This window comes from Balaenoptera acutorostrata, chromosome 8 (genome assembly GCF_949987535.1).
Source record: "Balaenoptera acutorostrata chromosome 8, mBalAcu1.1, whole genome shotgun sequence".
NCBI classification, from domain to species: Eukaryota; Metazoa; Chordata; class Mammalia; order Artiodactyla; family Balaenopteridae; genus Balaenoptera; species Balaenoptera acutorostrata.
The window spans coordinates 17,024,358-17,047,216 of record NC_080071.1 but is presented as its reverse complement, the minus strand read 5'-3'; the positions used below and the strand labels follow the sequence as shown (position 1 = coordinate 17,047,216).

At 34.3% G+C, this 22,859-nt stretch overlaps 1 protein-coding gene across 6 annotated transcripts in view; it reads right to left on the bottom strand.

Annotated features, from left to right (window-relative positions):
- Positions 1 to 9,291: 9,291 nt before the first annotated feature.
- Positions 9,292 to 22,859, bottom strand: part of GALNT13 (polypeptide N-acetylgalactosaminyltransferase 13) — a 574,171-nt gene continuing 560,603 nt past the window's right edge. For 4 of the 6 annotated variants that reach the window (XM_057551814.1, XM_057551813.1, XM_057551816.1 and 1 more), the window contains one exon: positions 12,926 to 13,297. In XM_057551814.1, coding sequence (XP_057407797.1) covers positions 13,109 to 13,297 — 189 coding nt within the window. In that variant the 3' untranslated portion in view covers positions 12,926 to 13,108. Of the gene's footprint in view, positions 9,739 to 12,925; positions 13,298 to 22,859 lie in introns of those variants that run through there. The other 2 variants (XM_057551815.1, XM_057551817.1) reach the window with 1 other exon arrangement.

Sequence of the window (22,859 nt, the reverse complement as noted above, 5' to 3'; positions counted from 1 at the left end):
TTCTTGTTTCTTGAGGTAGGCTTGTATAGCTATAAACTTCCCTCTTAGAACTGCTTTTGCTGCATCCCATAGGTTTTGGTTCGTCGTGTTTTCATTGTCATTTGTCTCTAGGCATTGTTTGATTTCCTCTTTGATTTCTTCAGTGATCTCTTGGTTATTTAGTAACGTATTGTTTAGCCTCCATGTGTTTGTGTTTTTTACGTTTTTTTGCCTGTAATTGATTTCTAATCTCATAATGTTGTGGTCAGAAAAGATGCTTTATATGATTTCAATTTTCTTAAATTTATTGAAGCTTGATCTGTGATCCAAGATGTGATCTATCCTGGAGAATGTTCTGTGTGCACTTGAGAAAAAAGTGTAATCTGCTGGTTTTTGATGGAATGTCCTGTAAATATCAATTAAATCTCTCTGGTCTATTGTGTCATTTAAAGCTTGTGTTTCCTTATTAATTTTCTGTTTGGATGATCTGTCCATTGGTGTAAGTGAGGTGTTACAAGTCCCCCAGTATTACTGTGTTACTGTCGATTTCCTCTTTCATAGCTGTTAGCAGTTACCTTATGTATTGAGGTGCTCCTATGTTGGGTGCAAATATATTTATAATTGTTATATCTTCTTGTTTGATCCCTTGATCATTATGTAGTGTCCTTCCTTGTCTCTTGTAACATTCCTTATTTTAAAATGTATTTTATCTGATATGAGTATTGCTACTCCAGCTTTCTTTTGATTTCCATTTGCATGGAATATCTTTTTCCATCCCCTCACTTTCAGTCTGTATGTGTCCCTAGGTCTGAAGTGGGTCTCTTGTAGACAGCATATATATGGGTCTTGTTTTTGTATCCATTCAGTGAGCCTGTGTCTTTTGTTTGGAGCATTTAATCCATTCACGTTTAAGGTAATTATCTATAAGTATGTTCCTATGACCATTTTCTTAATTGTTGTGGGTTTGTTTTTGTAGGTCCTCTTATTCTCCTGTGTTTCAAAGTGCCTGGACATTTCTTATCCATCAAAACCATCCTTTATATCAGCTTTTCTTCTAGATGGAGGAATCAACACTCAACATGTCATACATACCATAAACCTGCCCTTAGGTAGCTCATATTTTTTTTCAAGAGGCACTCTACCTGAGTCATTGTTAATCCATTCAAGTGCCCTTCAAGGAATACCCTTAGTGGGCATGTTGGCTGATAAGGACCAAGAAGCTTGCCAGCTCAGCCAACAGAGAGTTGGCAATGTAAGTCACCAGGTTTTAAAATTCTTACTCTTCCCACCACACTCTAATTATAGGATTAAAATATCAGGATCTATTTCAAGGTTAAAAAACCTGACCTGAGTGGTTAACTTCACAAGAGTGGCGAAGCAAGAGTACCAGTCTACTGCTTGACTGGTAATGAAAGAGATTTCTGTTGGGTGCAATCAACTGTCCTTAGGTCTTCAGAGTCTGCCACCAGCACTTCTACCTCTTGCCAAAAATGATACAGTGTTAGGGCCTCCTGGATCTATCGGTGGTAGGTGGAAGAGAAGAGAGTGTCAAGGTGGAGAGCTGATACCACTTCAGGTTTGACAAACATAAGAGGGAGAAGCCCATTTCCCTACTCAACTCCAGAGATTCGTGCACATAAATGTTGACCCTAATAAAGGGCGCTGTAGGGAGAATTTAATTATCAGTATTTTTTAAATTTGGAATTTATAAATTTATGTCTTCACTTTAAATGTATATTCCTAGGAATGTGGAAGTAGTATATATGTAGTCTTTACAAATAAACCTTAGAGAGAAATAACAATATATATGTACAAATAAAGTTAGTCTGTGATAGCAAATATTATTTTATGATTCAGGGGTTGATCACATCTCCAGCTGCCTTGTCATCCTAACATTCCATTATCCTATCACAAAATACCATGCTTCTGTTAGAGGGAAAGTGCCCATCTGAGTCATACCAAATTTAATTACTCTAATACTCATATAATTATGGAGTTGTCTTAAGTTCCAAATACATCCATTCCCTTAAAAATTAATAGTTTTGCAGTGAAGAAAGACAATGTAATCTTAGTAGGAGGACATTTAAAAAGTAAAGAGGAGGTTAAAATGTATCAACATAAAAAGAACAAGAAAAATATCAAAGTCCTTTTCTTTCTGCCTCCCCCTCACCCTAGGCATGGAATATAGTACACCAGTAGAAGGGAGAAAATATGGAATTCATTTGGCACACAAAAAATATTTATTGGGTGCCTAGTATGTGCCATGCGTTGTTCTAGATACATGCATTATCACAATGTAATTGAGATCCCTGCTCTTTGGTATTTTTTATTCAAGTGGTGGGTGCTTGGTGGGCGTGGAGGGTGGAGAGAAGGAGGCAGTAAGTAAGTGAGCATTAAAAGCAGTAAGTAAATTTTTTTTGTATTCTTGTTTTAAAATTTTTATTGGAATATAGTTGATTTACAGTGTTGTGTTTCAGGTGTACAGCAAAGTGAATCAGTTATACATGCACATATATCTACTCTTTTTTAGATGCTTTTCCCATATAGGCCATTAGAAGGTATTGAATAGACTTCTCTGTGCTATACAGTAGGTCCTTATTAGTTATTTATTTTATATATAGTAGTGTGTTATATGTCAATCCAAATCTCTCAAATTATCCCTCTCCCCTTCTCCCTACCCGGTAACCATAAGTTTGTTTTCTACATCTGTGACTCTATTTCTGTTTTGTAAATAAGTTCATTTGTAACTTTTTTTTAGATTCCACATGTGAGTACTATCATAAGATATTTGTCTTTCTCTTTCTGTCTTACTTCACTCAGTATCACAATCTCTAGGTCCATCCATGTTGATGCAAATGGCATTATTTTTATTTTTCTTAATGGCTGAGTAATATTCCATTGTTTCAATATATATGTACCACATCTTCTTTATTCCTCTGTTGATGGACATTTAGGTTGCTTCCATGTCCTGGCTCTTGTAAATAGTGCTGCTATAAACATTGGGGTGCACTTGAAAGACAAGGTTGTGCTGTTGGACAAGAGTAACAGAAAATAATGTAGCAGAAAAAAAGGTGTAACTTGGAGTCCCACCAGGTTACAGAAAGCCAAGAAGGGACTTTTTGGGCATAAGATATAAAATCTAGACAATATCCTTTACTCTTACTGACAATTATAGAAAAAGTTTTGGAAGCAATGTGTTATTCATAATGTTTTCAAATCAGTGAGCTTCTCAATCATGCAGACATAATGCAATATTTTAGGTGAGTTTTCTTCAGAATAAAATTATGAAAATAGATATTAGAATCCTCCCTCCCTCCTTCCCTCCCTTCCTTCCTCCTTCCTTCTTTCTTTTAGCTTAGCAAATGAAATGGTATTTTATTGTTTTATCCCTTGATTCTGTGTGTGGCTAGGAATGTAGGGCTGATCCTGGGGAATCACTTCACTGTAGTGTGGGTAGCCTCCACCTGCTCCTCCAAACTCTGACAAGACTTGTCTTCCAGGATTCCAGCACACGAATCAAGGAATTGGGTATGATGCACAGTATTCTGAAAAATAATTTTCATCATATAATAGCAAATGTTAACTTTTCTATTTCAAGTCATTTTTATAAACAGAAAAAGAAAAGAATCAAACAATTTTAAGTAAATAAAATGATAAATTTAAAATATGCACATTTTAATGTTTCTATTTTATATATTTTTGGTATCAAAATTGTACTGGGACCACAGTATTTTCTTACTGCCAAGAGATATCCATAGGCACTTATTATTTATTTAAAATCTACAAAATGGAACATAAGCATAAAATATTGAAATTATTTGTTTGAAATGCTGACAAAATTTTTTAAAAAGACAACATAAAGGAAGACTAAATTAGTATATTTTAATTCTACAAAAATGTATAAATATTGAAATTTATAGCAGAGGAACAATTATTTAGTAATGCTTACAACATTTAAAATGTGTAATTCTTGATGCACAGTCTACTTTTATAAATGTTAAAGAACTGTGTGCCAAGCATGAATCTAAAACAGTTTTGAAATTATTTCTCCTTAGCTGTGGCTACACTGACCGAAAAAGCAAAAGCTCCAAAAAAAAAAAATCATAAAATCATCAAGTCCTTTTTTTCCCCACTTGTGCTATTTTTATCTGAAAGTACAACTGAAACCAAGCAGCAGCTTACATTCATTTTATCCCAAATTAAAAGCATGATGAAAATTTCATGTTTTAACCATTATAGATATAGCCTTAATCATCTAATTTCCCGTCCTCATTCTTACTCATTAAAAACAAAATATTAAGTGATTTGTTCTCCCTAGCTAAAAACAAAAGCAAAATGATAACTTTTTATAATGATGATATAAATATCATAGAAGTGGTCTTTATCTTAAAAGATAGTTAACAAAAAAGCTGCCCTGCATCACTAGTATTTTAGAAGGATTTTTTTAAACAAATACAATTAAAATTGCCTTTAGAACTTATTGAACAATATAAAACAAAAGTTGGACACAAATTTATACAAACTATTTAAAACACATTGCTGGTGTTCATTCAGTACCTTAAATTCATACAACACCTTATACCTAACAGCAATTTGAACATGGTGTAAGTCACACCAGATGTGTTTGTGTGCTATACAGAAGAGTGGCTGATTTTATTGATTCCGTATTTTGACATATTGAGGAAAAATGAGAAAAAATGTTAGGTAGTGGCTGAATCCTGAAACACAAACTGTCTTAAGACTTAACCAAGTTTTTGCTGCCCAACTGACTGGAAATTTATTCAAGATTTGTAGATATCAGCTGTGCATAAAGACAGATTGTAGATGATGACACATCCATTAAGATCTTGAATTTCCTAAATTCTTCGTATTTATTAAATCAGCATGCATTATAACTTGAGAATGCATACAAGTTTTGCCTCTTCTGAAACTAGTTTTAGCATCTGTAAATAAGATGCCAATAAAATGGTTGTGATCAGATAAGATCATCATTTCACAAGTGGTGAAAACAATGTAGGGGGGTAGCCAAAATTTTAAGTTTTACGGAACCAATTTGTACTATATTCTTAACCTCCCACCAAAAAATTAAAAAGGTAAAATCTTTCCTGTTGTTTTATTGTTGTATTCTTTTCTCTCTTTACTTTTTTCCCCCTTTTTATTATTAGGCTGTTTCTAAGCACCATGGCAAAATTGAAATTGTGGGTTGTGTTTATGACAGTCTGCAGAGCTCCACTGGGGAGCTTATAAGTCTCTGCCTATTACCCTGCAGTCTTTGAAGCTGCATAACCTAGAACCTACCCAATGGTCACAGTAATAGATGGTCTAATTCTGTGCAAGCTGTAGGCCAATCTTTTACTTTGAACATAATTATAAGGAAAATAGAAGTGAGGGGGGAGGATGCTCTGTTAGTTACTGCAGAAGAGGCTATTGCCCAGTAATACTAGAATATTCTGTAATCATTCTGTTTCCTGTTAATCTCTTTATTTTTTGCTGCAGGTCTTTATTTATTGTCTATAGCAGTCTTTTATAGAACTAATCTTATTTAAGCACGAAAGGTAGTGAGAATTTATATATCTCTGAATAATCAATGTACTTACCATAAAATGTTTAACAAAGACATTTTTCTCATTATTGTGCCTTTTTTGAGTGCTTTTTAATTGAAGACAATATTAGGTTATATTAACAATGATGAGTCCTGGCAACACTGATTACAGCTATATGATCTTTGGGCAAGCCACATTACACATCTGGGTCTCAGGCTTGTTATCTATTAACAGGTAAACTAAGGCTAGGTCATCTGTAAAGTCCTTTCAAAGTTTCTACAATTGTGTTTTTTTCATAGACTTGCTCATAGAAAATAAATTTAGTAATTGCTCCTGTGAAACCATGAAAATACATATGATTCTTAAGAGAATGGTATGTCTCCCCTCTAGAAATAAAAATCTTTGCCTTCAAATGGCCACCGAACTCAACCAAAAAATAAAAATAAAAATTACTTTATCTTAATAGAGCAACTTATATAATACAGTAGCATGTTTATAAAATGTCTTGTTTCATTTCCATAAGGCAGGATATTTTATCATACAGAACAAAACATAGTCCATACATGAATGTGAAGAGTATTAGTAAGAAAATTATATTTGGAGACAGTTATGCAAATCCTGTCTAAATATATTACTAGACTTTACTTTAAAATATAAAATAATATGCCAAAAATATGATACAGTAGCACTTAGCAAATTTAACACACATTTTTCAGTTCATTAATTCAATAAATGTTTAAAGAATATTTACCATGTGCCAAGAACTCTACCAGGAATATCACAGTGAATAAAACTACCAAAGTGCAGGGTTTTAGGAGGCTTACATTCTAGGGTATGAGATGGGGATGTTGGGGGGTGAGGAGGTAGAATGATAGACAAAATATAAAGAAGCAAATTTGTAGTTTGTCAAAGAGTGTACAAGGAATAGAGAGGGCAGGAGGGAGAAGGGTTTGCCTTACTGATGAGGTATTTGAACAGAGACATAAAGGAAATGAGTGAGAGTTCTGTTGGGCAAGAGAACAAAACATTAAGACAGAAATTTGCTTGGCAGTCACAGTAGAATAAGTAAGGGGCAGTCAGAAATGTGTGTGTGTATGTGTGTGTGTGTGTGTAGAGGGATGTTATTCATGAAGGACCTTGAGGACCACTGTAAGAAGTTTGGTTGGAGAAACATGAAGTCACAGGGTTGTGAGCAGAGAAGTGAAACAATCAAATTTATGTTTAACAGAATGACTTTGGCTGTTGTATTGAAAAAAGACAATTAGGGGCAAGGATTGGGAAATTAGGAAACCAAATTATATGCATATTTCAATTTAAAAGGTTACAGGTAGTGACACAGTGGATGTGGTGCCAAGTCATTGGTTCATGGTTATATTTCAGATACCGAATCAAGGGAATTTGCTGATGAATTAAAGTTGAGAGAGAAAGAGAGGAGTCAAAAGTGACTCTAGGGTTTTGATCTGAGCATCTGGAAGCCTGGAGTTGACATTAACTTCAATGGGGAAGACCTCAGATGAGGAAGATTCAAGTCATTTGAAGTATTTATTAGTCTAGCTTCATAGACAAGGAGTGTATTAGATGAATGCATTGTGAATCCACTCATGATTTTAATTTTCTGTATTGAACACAGTATTTTTGAAAAGAAAATTTAATTAGTCATTAGTTTTTGGTGGTTTGTAATATTTAATATTTTTTTTTGTTTGTTAGACACAGCATTTGCTGAAACCATATGAGGATTCTTTGAAAATTCTTCTCTGGCATTCAAGCTCAGGCAGTTTTCATATTTCCTGTATTTTTGCTATGACCATAATGAACTTTCAAATACTTAAAATGCTTCCAAAATGTGTCAAATTCAGTTTCAGTGGAGTAGCTATATTTTTAAAAACTTGTCATTGACTCTTCACTAGATAACATATGCATTTTGATTGACAAGTCCATAATAAGTGAAACAGATTGTATAAAAGAGTTCTTGAGTGTTTAAGCTTTTTAAATTTAAGGAAGAATGCCTTGCAGGGACATTTTGTCATATTTTAGTCAGGACGAGAGGAAAAGAGGGAAGAAGAGAGTTAAAATGGAAAATGTGATTGTCAAGTCAGACCTCAGTTGACTTGTGAGACCACTGTCAATTTATGGCAGTGGTTTACTAGCTCTTAGGAGTCACAGCTTCCTTAGAAGTTTGCTGTAAGCAATGGATTTTCTCGTCAGAAAAAAATGCCCCGACATTAAAATTTTGTTTATAATTTTAAATTTAAATAAATTTAAAACATATCAGCACAAATTTCACGGATAGATTTTTCTTCCTTTTCATGTCTTCTGCTCATGTATTTTGAACGCAAAGGGTTTTAAAGATGGAAAAAAAATTCAGGTATTCTCAAGAGACTTTGAGGTGAGGGATGTCTACACTTTAAGGAGTAAACCTGAAATGCTCCATGTAGTATAATTCTTCCTTAGAGTTATACCAGTTTAAAGCCAAAAAAGGAAGGAATGCTAGCTGAGAAAATTGTACACGATATTACTAGCTTTTAGAAAGTGAGCTCCGTGTGTGTGTGTGTGTGTGTGTGTGTGTGTGTGTGTGTGAGAGAGAGAGAGAGAGAGAGAGAGAGAGAGAGAGAGAGAGATTGATTGCCTGTAGCCAACCTGATCAAACTGATTAATATTTTCTATTAGAGCTTTTAAAGAAAGGATGAGAGCCAACGATATGATATCCTCTACTCTAGAGGTCACGTCTTCCATTCCCCCACCACCCCCTGCCTAAAATTTCTCTTAGCTGCTGAGTGCATTTACAATGAATAAAATACGTATGTAGAGCAAGTTTATGGGCATTTTAAATGGTGTCAAATGGTGTCACAGATTTTTCTTTTTTTTCATGTTTTCTACTTATGTATTTTGAACACAGAGTGCTTTAAGATGGAAAAAGAACATGTGAAGGTAGCCTAATTATGACTGTGTTCCTTGAGTCATAATTTATGGCAAATGATATCTAGCATTTCAGTTAAAATAAAAGTTTAATGGATATATATTGAGTTCATTCCCCCAGTGATGAAAACTTTCGATATTCTGGCATAGCAATGAAATTCTGATAGTAATGCATTATTTTATTTAAATATAAAAATAAAGTAGTCACAGTGACTTAACTAAAATCCTAAATGCCAAAGAATTAAAAATTAGGGCTAATACTCTACCCTTCACCTACAATTCTGTGTAGCCTAAGTGACAAGTCCCAGTCTCTAGAGTGAAGAGAGAAACAACTGTATAGTTTATGAGACAAAGTGGTTAAAAATTGAGTTTCCCACATCAATTCTGGGACCAAGCTGATTGTTACACTCAGCCTGTGTTAGAAGTGATTGCAACCCAAACAGAATATCTTTTTAAAATGTTTCAATTGTTGTTTTTTAGCTTCATTTTGCTCCCCTCAATGACTAGCTAGTTTCTTCTGATTTCATGTACTTTAAATTGAATTTTCAAATTCTCCTCCACTTTTTTGTTTAAATGTGATGTTTTTATAAGAACTCTATGAGATGTCAATATCCAATTTAAGTTTTTTCCTGGTACAAAATTTGGAACTGATTTTTGAGCAACAAATTCATTGCTCAGAAGTAATTCAGTGTATGGCCTTGCTGTTGACATAGAAATTCAACATGTTTCCATGAAGGTCCAGTAGAAACAGAGTTTATAAAACAATATAACATTTCATAATGAAGTTATTTTATAAGGCATTTACATTGTCCCTTTTTCCACATTATAAGAAAAAAATAAAAATACCCCCCCCCCAACTAATCCTGTGACATGATGGCAATAATTTTTTTTTAAAAAGCAAACACAATTTGTTTTTCAAGTTGTTCTGATGTTTAATAACAGTTTGCTGTTATTTATTCTGTCTGTGTGCTTTTTAATCAGATACAAATTTTAGTAGGGAAATAAGCAAACATTCCTAAAAATGAATTATAAACAACTGTGTTTTAGAATACTAAAAGGATTTTAAAAGTTTCAATTCAACAAAGTTAATATTTTTTCCTAATTGAAATAATGGAAAAGCATAAGTGTAGACACTTTCATGGCTTAGGGGAAATGGTCTTCATGCCCCCAGAGTCATGTTCCTTAGCAGCCATTGTTGAGATCTGCTTCCACTACAGTCCTGCATGGTAGGCACCATTTTATCTTCTTCAGAAGGTTCATCTAGACATTGATTACTGTTAACATGTCTCAAGGTGAGTCTCTGTAAAAGATAACCAATAATCAGTGCAACATATTTTATCTTAAACTTCACTAGCACATTGGATTAAATCTGCTCTTTAAAAAATCCTTTTTTTTTTTTTTTTTGGTATAAACATTGCGATATGTTTGTAAAAGGAATTGTGTGTACAGGTGGCTCTGAATTAATTATTATACAACTTTCACTGTTATGGTTTTATCATTGTCTAATGCACCTTTATCTGCAGATGGTTGAAGAAATTGGCCGACATTTATCATGCATTGCCAAGAATTCAGGCTCCTTTGCAAAAAGCCCATTTGTGAGCTTAGAGTTCAGTTGAGGAGTGCAAATATTAACAAGCTTTTACAGAATCTTAGTTTTCTTAGGCATGTGTTACTTAGTAACCATTTGGTAAATATGAAAAGAGATGTCACAGCTGTGACCCAGATGAACAAAACTGCTGGAGATGTTCCCTTTTCAAAATACTATACAACCCATAGTATCTGTGTGAGACATTCATTGTAGAAGAGTAATTACCATAGCAACAAAGATCTATCTTACTTGATGGTGTGCTCACCATATTTAGTTTGCATTTTTAAGGATCTTAAAAAATACCAGCATCAAATAAAAACAGAGATGTGATGGACATATATTTTAAAATATTATACCTATATATATTTTCATAACAACAATATTAATAATCATCCTCTCAGTACCCAAATGCTGAAATGTAATTCCAATAATTGCACCAGGTTAACCAGTCTTCTGAGTTCACATTTACATTTTGAAGTCATATTTTTGGACTTTTCAGATATACATTTTAAGTCCACATGGTTTTACATACTAACTTATGCACTAATTGTATACATTATCATATACAGTTCTGCTCAGTTTCATGGGCAATGCCTAGAACCATACTACATGAAAAACTCCCCAGCCAGAAGAGACATGTTTGAATATGGGAGGTGATTTGGAGATATATCTTGAAAAAAGTATCCATATATTATACTTTTGTTGCAAATTACCAAAATTAAAGGTAGACAAATACTTTTTTTGGGGGGGTGGGCTCTTGATATTATATTGAAAGTCAGAAGATAAAAAATGCAGGGGGCATGCAAAAAAATGGTGGTGAAACACTGCCTAGACACTTATAATTTGTTTTGGATTAGGACTACAAACACCCCGAACTGCGCTGTCCTGAGAAAAGATAGAATGGAAAATAGGCTTGTGGTAAAGGATGCTTAATAGACAACAAACAGGAAATTAAAAGAGCAAGGCTATTAGATGTGAAGATTTGAAGATTTAGGCCTTTGTTGTTGCTCTTTTCAATACATGGAATCAAGCCATTTATACTGAAAAATGGACAAAAGAAGAAATGGCCAAAGATAGGCAAGAAGATAGTTGATTTATGCTTATGATGCCAGAAATTATTTTGTTCATTTATGAACCAAAAGCCAACTTGGAAAAAGATACAAAAGAAAACAAGCATTTTTTTCTAGAAAGTTCTAGTTAAAAATCAAAATGTTCATTTTTGTTACGTACCTGAGTCCTTTGTGTATATATGTCCTTTTCCAAAAAAGCCACTTACCCTTGTTTGCTTCTATTAGATCTTTTAAAAAACACGTATATGACTTTAAGGATTAGATTGAATGTGTGTTGTCAATTACATATATGATTATAATTTTTAAAATATTAGTATTGTTCTTTCTAAAAAATGCATAAATATTTTCTTTGAAGGAATTCATTAGTAGTCAAAAGCCGCTGCTGTTAAGATAACCAACCAAGGAAAATACTCTCCTTTTCAGTGTAGTGGAGTAGAAAGATCAGGCATTTTAGGGTTAGATAGCCATAAGTGTGAATAAGTGTGAATTTCTGCTTCCCAAGTTACTAGCCATGAAAATTCGGGCAAGCTACCAAATCGTTCTGAGGACATACTTTGTCAGATGCTTAATTATACTTACTAATATGGAAAAATGCTCTTTCCCCTACTGCTTAAAAAATTTGACCTTTAGTCAGCTATCTGTGATCCCTTGCAACCTAAGGGTAAAATTGTTAACTATGTTTATAGGCAACAATGACTTACAGTAAAAATGACCTCTGATTGATTAACTGCATCTGCATCTGATAAACTGCATTATAATGCCAGATAGGAAGGCAAATAGTGGGCCTCTTTAAGTGCAAAAGACTTGTAATTTTGTGAGACTAAATAGTTAAATCTGAGATGACCACTTGGTGGGCATTGCACCTACCAGGTCTGGTTTCTTTGAAAACAAACTAAGATAATATATGCAAATTGCCTTGTGCAAAAGGTCCGGACTTTTCCAGCTTTCCAATGTATGTTTGGAATGCCCTTGTCTCAAATGTAAGTCTAATCTAAACAACATCCCTCTTCCCCCTCCTCTCCATACTTCCATTCCCAGCCTTGTCACAAGTATCCCAAGCTCAATTCAACCTTTAACTGATTCATCTGAACCAGAATAACTCCCTAACTTCCCATGTGTTCTCATAGCGAGGTATTGGACTATATAATAGCTTTTATTTACAGGACAATAATCCCCTTAAGATCAAGAACTAGGACAGGTACGTATTGGACTTGAACTGAATAATAATTCATTTTACTGCCTACTGAGAAGATACTCACAAATCATACAAGTCAGAAAAGTACAATTTTTAAAAGCTTTTATTATTATAATTATATCATTTAACCAACCACAAAGAAATGCTCAGAAATAGTTTACTTCATAAAGTTATTGAAAATTACATCTTAGTCTTCAATAATGCATTTGCTTTAACTTTCAGGTTAAAATAGTAAATTTTAGAAAGGATATGTTGTATCTGCACACAAAGTATCTAAATAAAAATTAACAAAATTTAATAATTTCAGTGTTCCAAAAACAATTTTTGGGCTATGTTAGTTTTTTTTATTGGTTTTTTCAGCTCTATTACAAAGCCTATTGTCATATAGACATGGCTATAGTTAGAAAGAGCTAATATGTCATAATGTATTCCATCAGTTATACTTATGCATGTGTATATTTGAAATAAAGAAAATACCTATTAATAAATAATACACAAATACCTATTAATAAAAGACAAACCTATTAATTAATAATAGACAAACACCACTTAATATATGCCTATTATACCTATTAATACTTATTAATAATAGGAAAATACCTATTAATTAATAATAGACAAACACCACTTAATATATGCAGCCTCCAAATTAATGAGCAGCTAAGAAGTAAAAGACAGAAAAATTACTCCACGGAGAAATAGCACATAAAGATTTTTTTAAACCACATTTTAAAGAAATAAGTTTAAATTTCAATAACAAAACATAAGAAAAACACTAAAATAAATTTAATAAAGTCTGCAACACAAACCTCCGAAATTATTTGAGAAAGTAATCAGTAGAATTCTTAAAAATGTTTCTAAAAATTTCCATTCTTGTATAGTTTCTTAGATGCCATTTTTGCAAAGGGTTATCATTACATATTTCCACAGTGGGCTGTTGGGAGCCATCAGCTACTTTGCTTACTGAGAGACAGGACTGGGTGAGTATGTGAAGAAGAGTGTGGGTCTGTTTGACAAAGAAAATAATGAGTAATGACAAAATCTAGTACAAAGGCAGTAATAAATCAATCATTCTCAGCAACATACAATTTCTACGGGATAAGCACTGAAAGCACACGTCACAATAATTGCATCCATGGAGCTGTGAGCCACATACCTTTAGCTGACTTTCATGTCAACTGTATTCAGTAGGAGTAACTGAAGATAAGACTGAGAATATGGAGAAGAGCCTGAGATCAAATGATGAAACATTTGGGGCAAAAGTTTATTTTGGATAGAAAAGGTTATATGCTTAGTGTTCATTCCAGCAATAAAATGTTCTTAGCATTAAATGAGTTATTTTGTGAGTGCATATTCAAAACCGTTGATTAGTGCAGTGAGTTTTCGGTTGTGGTCTTTGGCTCCCTCATTCCTTTGCCCTGAACTTGAGTGGATGCCAGGGAAGAATCTAGGGGATAATTTAGCTTTAAGGCTTTGCTTTAGTTTGTACAGTATGGTACTCAAGTTATTTCCACTGTGTTTTCACAGGGCTAATCTGGTGGCATTAAAAGTGTTCCACATATGCATTGCTACATTCATCTAAATGTCAGTTAGAAAGTTAATGAAGGGAGGAAAAAGAAAATGATTAACTCCATTTGGGCTCTTAATTTGACATAATTCTCCTAATTAATTTGTAATTAATTTATTTGTCTGTTTCTTGTTTTCCATCTATTTCCTCCACAGGAACATAAGCTCCAGGAATGCCAGGGACCATGACTATCTACATCATGAAGTCCAGTGCCTGCTAACATGAGGTACTCTATAAGTTTGTTGATTGAAATATTTAGTGGAAGACCAATACAGAAAATAAATTCTGATAAAATTAAACTACATCTCTTGGGCAGCTTACTGGATACAAATCATTGGATTTTTCCATTTCAAGGACTTACTTTCTACAGTCAAATGGTAGATAAATGATTTACAAAGATAGGAAAGGTAACATTATCATATATAATAAATTTTATTTGTGAAATGATACTGTTCACCATATAGTTGATTTGTTAAGGAGACTAGTTTTTTGGGCTTTTTATGAAATCAAGCTTGCCTTTCCTATCTATACTGTTTTAAATTTCTGGGTTTGATAATCCTCTACCCTTAGTGATTTCTTTTTGCAATGAACATTTTTTTGGTAAATGTCATGTTAACATCAAAGACTGCAGTGTTAATGATTATGAATTTCATGTGTTATTAAAAAGAAAAATGAATTATAAAGTTTTCCTTGGTTTAAAACAAAAATAAAAACTTGATTTTACTTATACTCAGGAAATGTACCTCCAGAACATGAATACAGTATAAACTTTTCCATAAAAAATATATTTGTTGAAAAAAACACATATTTGTAATATTTTCCCCCAAAATGTTCATCACATGAATGACAATGAAAAAAAATTCAAAGAAATTTCACTCTAGGTACTTCTGAAAAACCATAAACCAGAAGAAATTAGAAATCTGAAACAACTCCTTTGAGATAAAAAATTATTTTTCATTTTTAAAAACCCACAAAAACATTTAGTGCTTTCATTTGTTTGAGAAAAAAAAAGTATAGTTTTTTTTTACCTGAGTATTCTGTCTAGAAGAGATACCAATTGTTAATATTGTATTGGTTTTCTAGTATTTTTAATCCCTTATGCAAATTTATGTAATTGAGCTCATCTAGTTAAATAGACTTCACTTTATATTGTGGGCATCATTCTTATAATTAAATATTCTAAAAACCTAAAAAATAAAAAATTTCTACAAAGGAGACTTGCCAAAAATCATTTAACTTTTCCATTGGGGTTGGGGGATAGCCAATTTGGAGCTACTATAAATAATGCTGTGATAAACATCTCTGAACATCTCTCTCCACATCTATAATCATTTCTTTAGAGAAGATTCTTAGACGTGAAATCACAAGATCAAAAGGTATGAACATTTTAATACATATTAGTAAATTTTTAAAAAATCTGTAATAATTATTTTGCAATAATAGCAACAGCAGTTTTCTTGTGCTTACTCTATTCCAGAATACTGTATTTGTGTCAGTTTCACTGCATCTGCATCAGTATTGTGTGTTGCCACTATAAACATTTCTTGACATATGGACAGGATAAATAAAGAAATGGATAAAAGAATACATATGAAATGACTTTTTTTTACAGTTATTTAATGGGTTTTTATAGTTATTTAAGTACCTTTTTTTTTCATTTTCATTGGTTAATTTATATTTCTCCTATGCTGTATTCAAGACCTTGGATATTTTTATATTGGATATTGGATTTTTTAATATTGGATATTTATATTTATATATATATATAAATATATTGTATATTTATATTTTTTCTTTTAAATGCTCTTTTTTAAGCATACCAGCGCTTGTCATATTTGTTACAAATGCCTCTCGCAGCTGTAGGAAACTGTCATATTAACTCAGTTTTGAAGGCAATGTGACATACAGGCTGACATGCAGCCTACTGCCAAATATCATTTCCTATAGCATTATTTAAAATATTGACTAGAAAACAGGATAATATGAACCCTAGGCTGGTATTGGTTTCTCTTTATAACATAGCATTACTTAATTGTTCTCTGTTGAAATATAAAGCATTAGTATTTCCTGGGATTTATAAAATTTCAATCATACTATTTTAAGATGCATAAGAAAAAATTAATACTTCCTGCCTTTAAACATATTTTTGCTATCTGAAACAAGATGTGTCATGGAGTATCTCTAAATCTACCCTTTTAAAGATACAATTACTACTGAAAGCCAACTGGAATCAGGCTAGGGAAACAATTTTGGTGACAAAATAAGAATCATAAAATTATAAAATTAGGTCATACCTTTGGGTGAAAAAGCACTAAGTAAAAAAAATTGATATTTTAATGAACAGATAGAAGTGACTGTATGGTTGATTGAAGAACCAATCATACAGGTCTCAGTTTAAAAGATGCCATACGAAAAGTTTAAAATGAAACTTGGTTAATTTTATTATATATAATGGTAAAGAAAGACTGAATTTGGACTGTTATAGGTATTTAATAGCAAAAACAATAGGATTTCCCCTATTGATCAAGTACAGAATAACAATTATTTAAATATTAATATAATGAAGTTCTTATTTAAAATTTTAAGTATGATCTCCTGACAAGGTGATCTGTGCACTTGTTAGAAGAGAATGTAAGTATTAAAAAAAATAAGTGTGCAAGTGTAGGTATTTAACAAACAAGAACTAAAAGCGCAATACTAAACTACTGAAATTCCTATTTGCTAATTGTTTCTACATAAGAAATCACAGCTCTGGGTCAGTGGGACTATGGAAATATAATACTTGTCTGATATACACAGCCTTCAAAAGGTAAATCAAGCCACTATTTTTATTAGGAATCCTACTCAGGGAAATGGCTGGGTTGGCAATTATAGATGACTTACCTTGAAATTATATTCCCATTTACCTGCTTTCTGATAAAGGTAAATAAAAGAGGAGGTATTAAGTAAAATCTAAATATAAGCTTCTGTGATTTCAGTAAATATAAATCCCATATATTTTACCTACTGAAAAAAAATTCCTGATGTTGTGTCTCTGAGAAACATTTGACACAGATGGATATCAAATTCATAACAAGCATTTTCTCAGTCAACTTGCTCAGTCACATGAAAAACAAGACTTATTTTTAGCACCATATTTTGCTTCCTTTTTTTTTCTTTGTTGCATAGTGTTTGTTGAGCATAAGTGTTCTGTTCTAAAATTAGATTCTCACACTGTATGTAGCCGCCTGAATGTTCAAAAAGAAATGTGATTATGTGCACTTATTGCAGGAAAATACAGATTTCAAATGGATTGGAACCCAATTGCAATGAAATAGAATAATATAAGACAACTTGAATAAAAGAGAATGGATGAATGACAGACCTTTATAACAGTAATCTTTAAAATATTTCAGTGAGATGAGATATAGGGTTTTTTTCCTTTTGTTTTAACTTTGTGGCAATGGGCTTTCAAAGCACCAAAGTGTTCAAGTAATTTTTTCAAGAGATTCTAGACCAGGTGGGGATTTTCCAGTTTTGCTAATGATGCTCAGGTTGCCCCCAAAATGAACATATTTGGCCAGGTATAAAGTGATACTGAATTAAATGCATGGTTGTGTTGTTTAAGAAATATTTAGTTAGGAAAGTGGGAAACTCCATATTTCAAATCAGAATTGGCCAAAGACATGTATTTATTACCAACAAGTTCTTAGTTTCATTCAAATGAAAGGTGAAACAATTAGATATTAATTAATTATATTATGAATACATGTGGCTAAAATTCGTAAGCAATCAGACCATACTGACAGAGTAGTTTTATGACTGCCTGTTTATCTAAATAGACAAAATTTATTGCAGTACATCTTTCCAGTTATTAAGGAAAGGAGAAATTCTGTGTGAATACAATTTGGTACCACAAATAATTGATAATATTTAACCATTTCTTTCATTTGTAATACTGTACATTTAACTTATCAAATTGAGACTGGCTGGGACCTGGGACCCTTTGCTGCAGTGCTGCAATGCTTGCACCTGGACAAACATCTGAGCTACAAATTACAAAGAAACTATATAGGACTAAAAATAACTGTGTGCATGCACAGGTGGGGCAAATTATGGACAAAAAGATACAAAAAGACCCAAAAAAAACCCCAACTGCCACTTCTGAAGAGCCGGGAGCAAAAGCAGGGTACTATGCATGCGCCCTGTGCACAACACCACCAAAGGGGTGGGAAAAACACCTAAGCCACCCCTCTGGCCCGACCCCTGAACACACCCCTACCCTCACCCCATATGAGGAACAAGCTCGCACCCCCCCACCCCCCCACCTTGGGGGAGCGAGCAAGGGAACCTTTTCACTCCTGTGGCCTTTCCAAGGGGGGAGGGGCGCGAGCTGGTGTGTGCAGGGGGCATGGGCAGTACCCTGTCTTTGCTCCCGGCTCTTTAGAAGTGGCAGTTGGGTTTTTTGGTCTTTTTGTATTTTTTTGTCCATAATTTGCCCCAGCTGCGCATGCACACAGTTATTTTTAGTCCCTTTTAGTTTCTTTGTAATTTGTAGCTTGAGGAGACATTTGTCCAGGTGCAAGCACTGCAGCAGAGGGTCCCAGGTCCCACCTGTCTAAAGATCATCAGTCATCATTTGAAAGCATCCAATTATATTTAGTTTTTCAGTGACCTCAGGAAGCAAGGTAGTGTAGTGGAAAGATTGCTGGAGTTAGTGCCAGAAACCTGGGCTGTGCAGATCTACACAAGGAATTTAAACACACTAATCTCTACTTGACTGATGTGAAAAATACAAATAATAATATCGTACAGAACTGTTGTAAGAATTGCACGAGAAAACAGATAGAATTAAAGACATTCAGTAAACTTTATTTCCTTCTCTTTCCTCCCCCCACTCACTTAAGAAGTAAACAAACCAAAGCAGCTGGAAAGACTCCATGTTTTGAGGCTTTATGATACCATTAGGGGAACCACTGACTGAAACTGCACCCTGGCTAGGCCCGATAGTAACTACTTGCATGAGTTAATCTTAACAACAGGAGATCCTGGTAAGGAACATGGAACTAACAAGCCACCACCAACTGGAAGAATTCAGGAAAGGTCAAATGGAGACAGGAGATGCCAGTCCATATATCCTCCCAGAATCCTTCCCGCTGGAATCCATCTTGGCTGAGTGATGCGCGTGCCACCAGGAAGAACCCTGAGTCAGAATGATTGGCCAGAGACAACCAGAAACTAATCCCATCACTGTAAAATCCGAGACTGTGAGCCACATGGCAGAGCAGTCCTCCTGGGTCCCCTTACCCTCCTGCTCTCCACCCAGGTGCCCCTTCTCAATAAAGTCTCTTGCTTTGTCAGCACATATGTCTCCTCGGACAATTCATTTCCAAGTGTTAGACAAGAGCCCACTCTCGGGCCCTGGAAGGGGTCCCCCTTCCTGCAACAAATGGCGACTTTGGTGGGACCTCTTCTTTGCTATGACTGACATCCTGACCACTCAGGGTACGCGGGGACCAGCTCACCTGCCAACGGACCAGACGCGGTGGCCGCAACCGGGACCCTTTTTTCCCTGGTCTCCTCCTGACGCGGACGACTGGCCAGAGTGCCCCAACAGGGTAAGGAACAAGAGATTGTATTGACCTCTTTCCCCTTCCCTCTCTTTCCTCTTTTCAACCTCTCCTGTCCTACCCTTTTTATTTCTGTCCTGGTCCTGTACGCAGGAGTCTGCTTGAAGGGCTTCAGCCTGAACTGAGGGTCGGAGCCTGATCACCTCTGGTGGGCAGAGAACTCGAATTCTGGTTCTGGTCTGGTCTCTTGTTTCTGGTAGGGTTGAGTTCCCGTCCTCCCTTCCTAGAAGCCCAGGGAAGGGTCACATGACACCTGGGTGTCTGCAGGTGGCAGGAGACATCCATAAGGCCACCCCTTTTGTCCCCTTTCCTTCCCCTCTTCCTTCAACCTGGCCTCCTTTCCTTCCTTTGAAATTTTTGAAGACCTGAGATATTTCCATTTACTCTGTTAGTACTCGGATCTGAAGTTCTGTGTCTCTATAGGAGGTTTTCTGAGAGACTGCAATTTTGTACTTAAGGGAGTGTCTCATTAGGATGGCCGGGCCTGTGTGTGTTTTATACTTTGTGTTCTGTGTTGTGATTTGTGATGGCCCTTCTGCCTTGTGAAATGGGAATATGTGTGGCCCATATTGTTTAGACTCCAGAGAAAGTTGGTTTAGGTAAAACTCTTGAAAACTGGTTCTTTTTGCATATACAGTTAGTAAAAGCAAGCTTGATCAAACGTCTTTTCAGAATTTTGACCCTAAGGGAACAAGTCCTACTAGGAGAACATGATTTTTCTCTCTCTGTGCCTTGAGACCAGGGCTCTCAGGAACCCTTATCTAGACCATCTCTAACTCCTGCAACTGAGAGGAAAATGGGAAGAAGCCTTTAAAAATTTTACTTATTCCAACTGTTATTTATAAACTAGTGAATTTTATATTGTGATACCTGATTTATGACTAAGTTTAGAAAATGAAGCTAAATCTTTCATTGTGTCTGTCTGGATATTTGTATGTCTCAGTATGTGTCTTTGTCTTTGGATAATATTGCTGAGGTTAATTTGTAAATGAGCTCTGTTCAACTGACTTAAAAGTAAATGAATTTCGGGTTCACGTGAACTGGGAAATATTCAGTATTAAATTAATATCTGGTATTAATGTATAAGTTTGTCAAATCTAATTGATACAGACATGTCTTCAGAGTTATCAACATTAAGTGTAATACTTTTACTGCACCTAGGTTTAATATAAGCTAAATAAAATCTTGTTATATCTGTTACAAATTTGTCAGCAAAAAAACAAAACAAAACTCAATGTAAAGAAACTTTTAAGGAAAGAAAATGTAAATGAGATAAGAGCTTTTAGATAAACTCTATTAAGAATAATTATGCTTTAGGAATGTCTGTCTAAAATAGTCTCTCCAGATTCTGGTAACTTGAAATTCTAGAGTTGTGCTAAATTAAGTGATGGAAGGTTATTGAATAGCTAGGTCATTCCCAAATAAGATACTGAAACATTAATTATTGAACATTGGCTTCCTTTTGCAGAGAAACAAAAGGTATTTAGGACTGTTAATAAATATGTTTGGTGCCACACTGAGATATTTTCTATAAGAAAGCACATTTTTCAAGAAATTATTTGGGTTTATGTTTACCAAACTGCAGAGTGCTGATATAAAGGACAGTCCATGGTTGCTTAAAGAAAGTAGGATGTGTGTTTTCAGTAAAAAAAAGGTATGAGGCATGGAATTGCATTTTATTAAGGGAAAAGGAAGTAGGTCTGACTTACAGGTGGCTGTTTCTGAATGGAAAAATAAAGTGATGGATACAGAAAGTGATAAAAAGTTTTGTGGAAAGTGGACCCCAAGAAAAGAGTTTTGTGCATGGTCAGGGCTGACTGAGTTTGAAATAAATTTGATTGAGTAAATGAATTTTAAAAGTAAGCTGGTGCAAAACTTGAATTTGGCTGTTCTCTCTGTTAAGAGGACAGGTTTTCCTAAAATGCTGAACTGCCTTTGATAACAGATTTTAAGTTTCTTTACCTTTTGAGTGATCTGTATTTGCTTTTGAAATCTTTTATTGTTACTTTGGCTAAGTGAATAACTATTGTTTCACAGTGACCTATGATATTATCTGACTGTTTTAAACCCTTTTGATATTTTTTTGACAAAAGTTCCTAAATCAAATTCTAATGAAGTCCTTTTGACCTCTAGCTAACTTTGGGATGCTTCAAAGGACCCCTGAAACATCCCAAAGAGAGATGTAAACTAATTAGTTTCATTTGGTACATTAAATTACATGGGAACTTAATCTTCTTAGGTTATATTGTGTGGTACATGTTACTAATATAGATATAGAGATTATATGGAATTCCTAAAAATCTGATATGTCCTGGTAAAATGTTATCAGTCATAATTCTAGTTATTATCTGAAAGTGTATGTCACAGCAGTAACCAAGTTACTTTGTCAGTTGCATTGTAAACAGATTTAAAGGTACCTCCTGAAGTCTTTTGTCATTATAGACAGATATGGTTTCATTCTGATGCCTTTGCAAAAATGCTTCCTCTTCAAGAAGATTTATAGAAAGGACTTTTGGATAAATACAAGTTTCTGACTTTCAGACCATAATGCTGAACTGGGTAAGAAATTGAAGAATTCTAATGGGAAGCCTGATGGCTTTGTAAAGCTGTTAACAAAAAGGATTACTTACACAGGACTGAGTGAACTGGTTGATATGGTTGTAATTTTTATGGTTTCTATCTGAAAAATTACTGGTTTAAATCTGTGTTTTCCAGGTGTAAGGAAAACCTTCCCCCTTACACTAATTATGACTTACAGTAATTTGGTAAATTATACCTTTGTAAGCAGAATTGAAACATTTATCTTTTCTATCTGCTCCTTCAAGAGTGAAAACCCTTAGGTTTCCAGCAGCTTTATCAGATAAATTAGGAGGGCTACCTCAATAACAGGTACAGAAATCTCAAGGTATTTTGGGGACCTTGAAAAGGAAGGCATTCACCTAGATCTGTTAGGCAAAATCTGTGATAAGCCCTTGGCATGACTTTCCTAGTCCTGAGAGGACTTTTAAAAGTTCAGTCTGAGACTCCTTATAAAAGTTTCAGCAAGCAGAAAGCCCATATGATCAATTACAGTTATATAAATCATCACGCCAAGTTTATTGAGACCAGACTTATTTTGCAAACAGACTAGTCTTAATTTGGTTATATTTGGTAAAAACGAGGGTAACTTTAGAGAGAAAAAGATTGTTTCAGTGAATATTAAATTCCAGTTTTGTTAATGGCGGTCTGTATTTACTAAGACTCACCTCGCAGATAGTTCCTTGCTGTTATGTTATATTAATGTAAAGTTTAATTGAAGGACACTCTAAGTTTGTTTCTGAAGCTTATCTCAGTAATCTATTTTTGGATGAATATCAGATGCCCCACAACTAGCAACCAGGGGATTATGCATG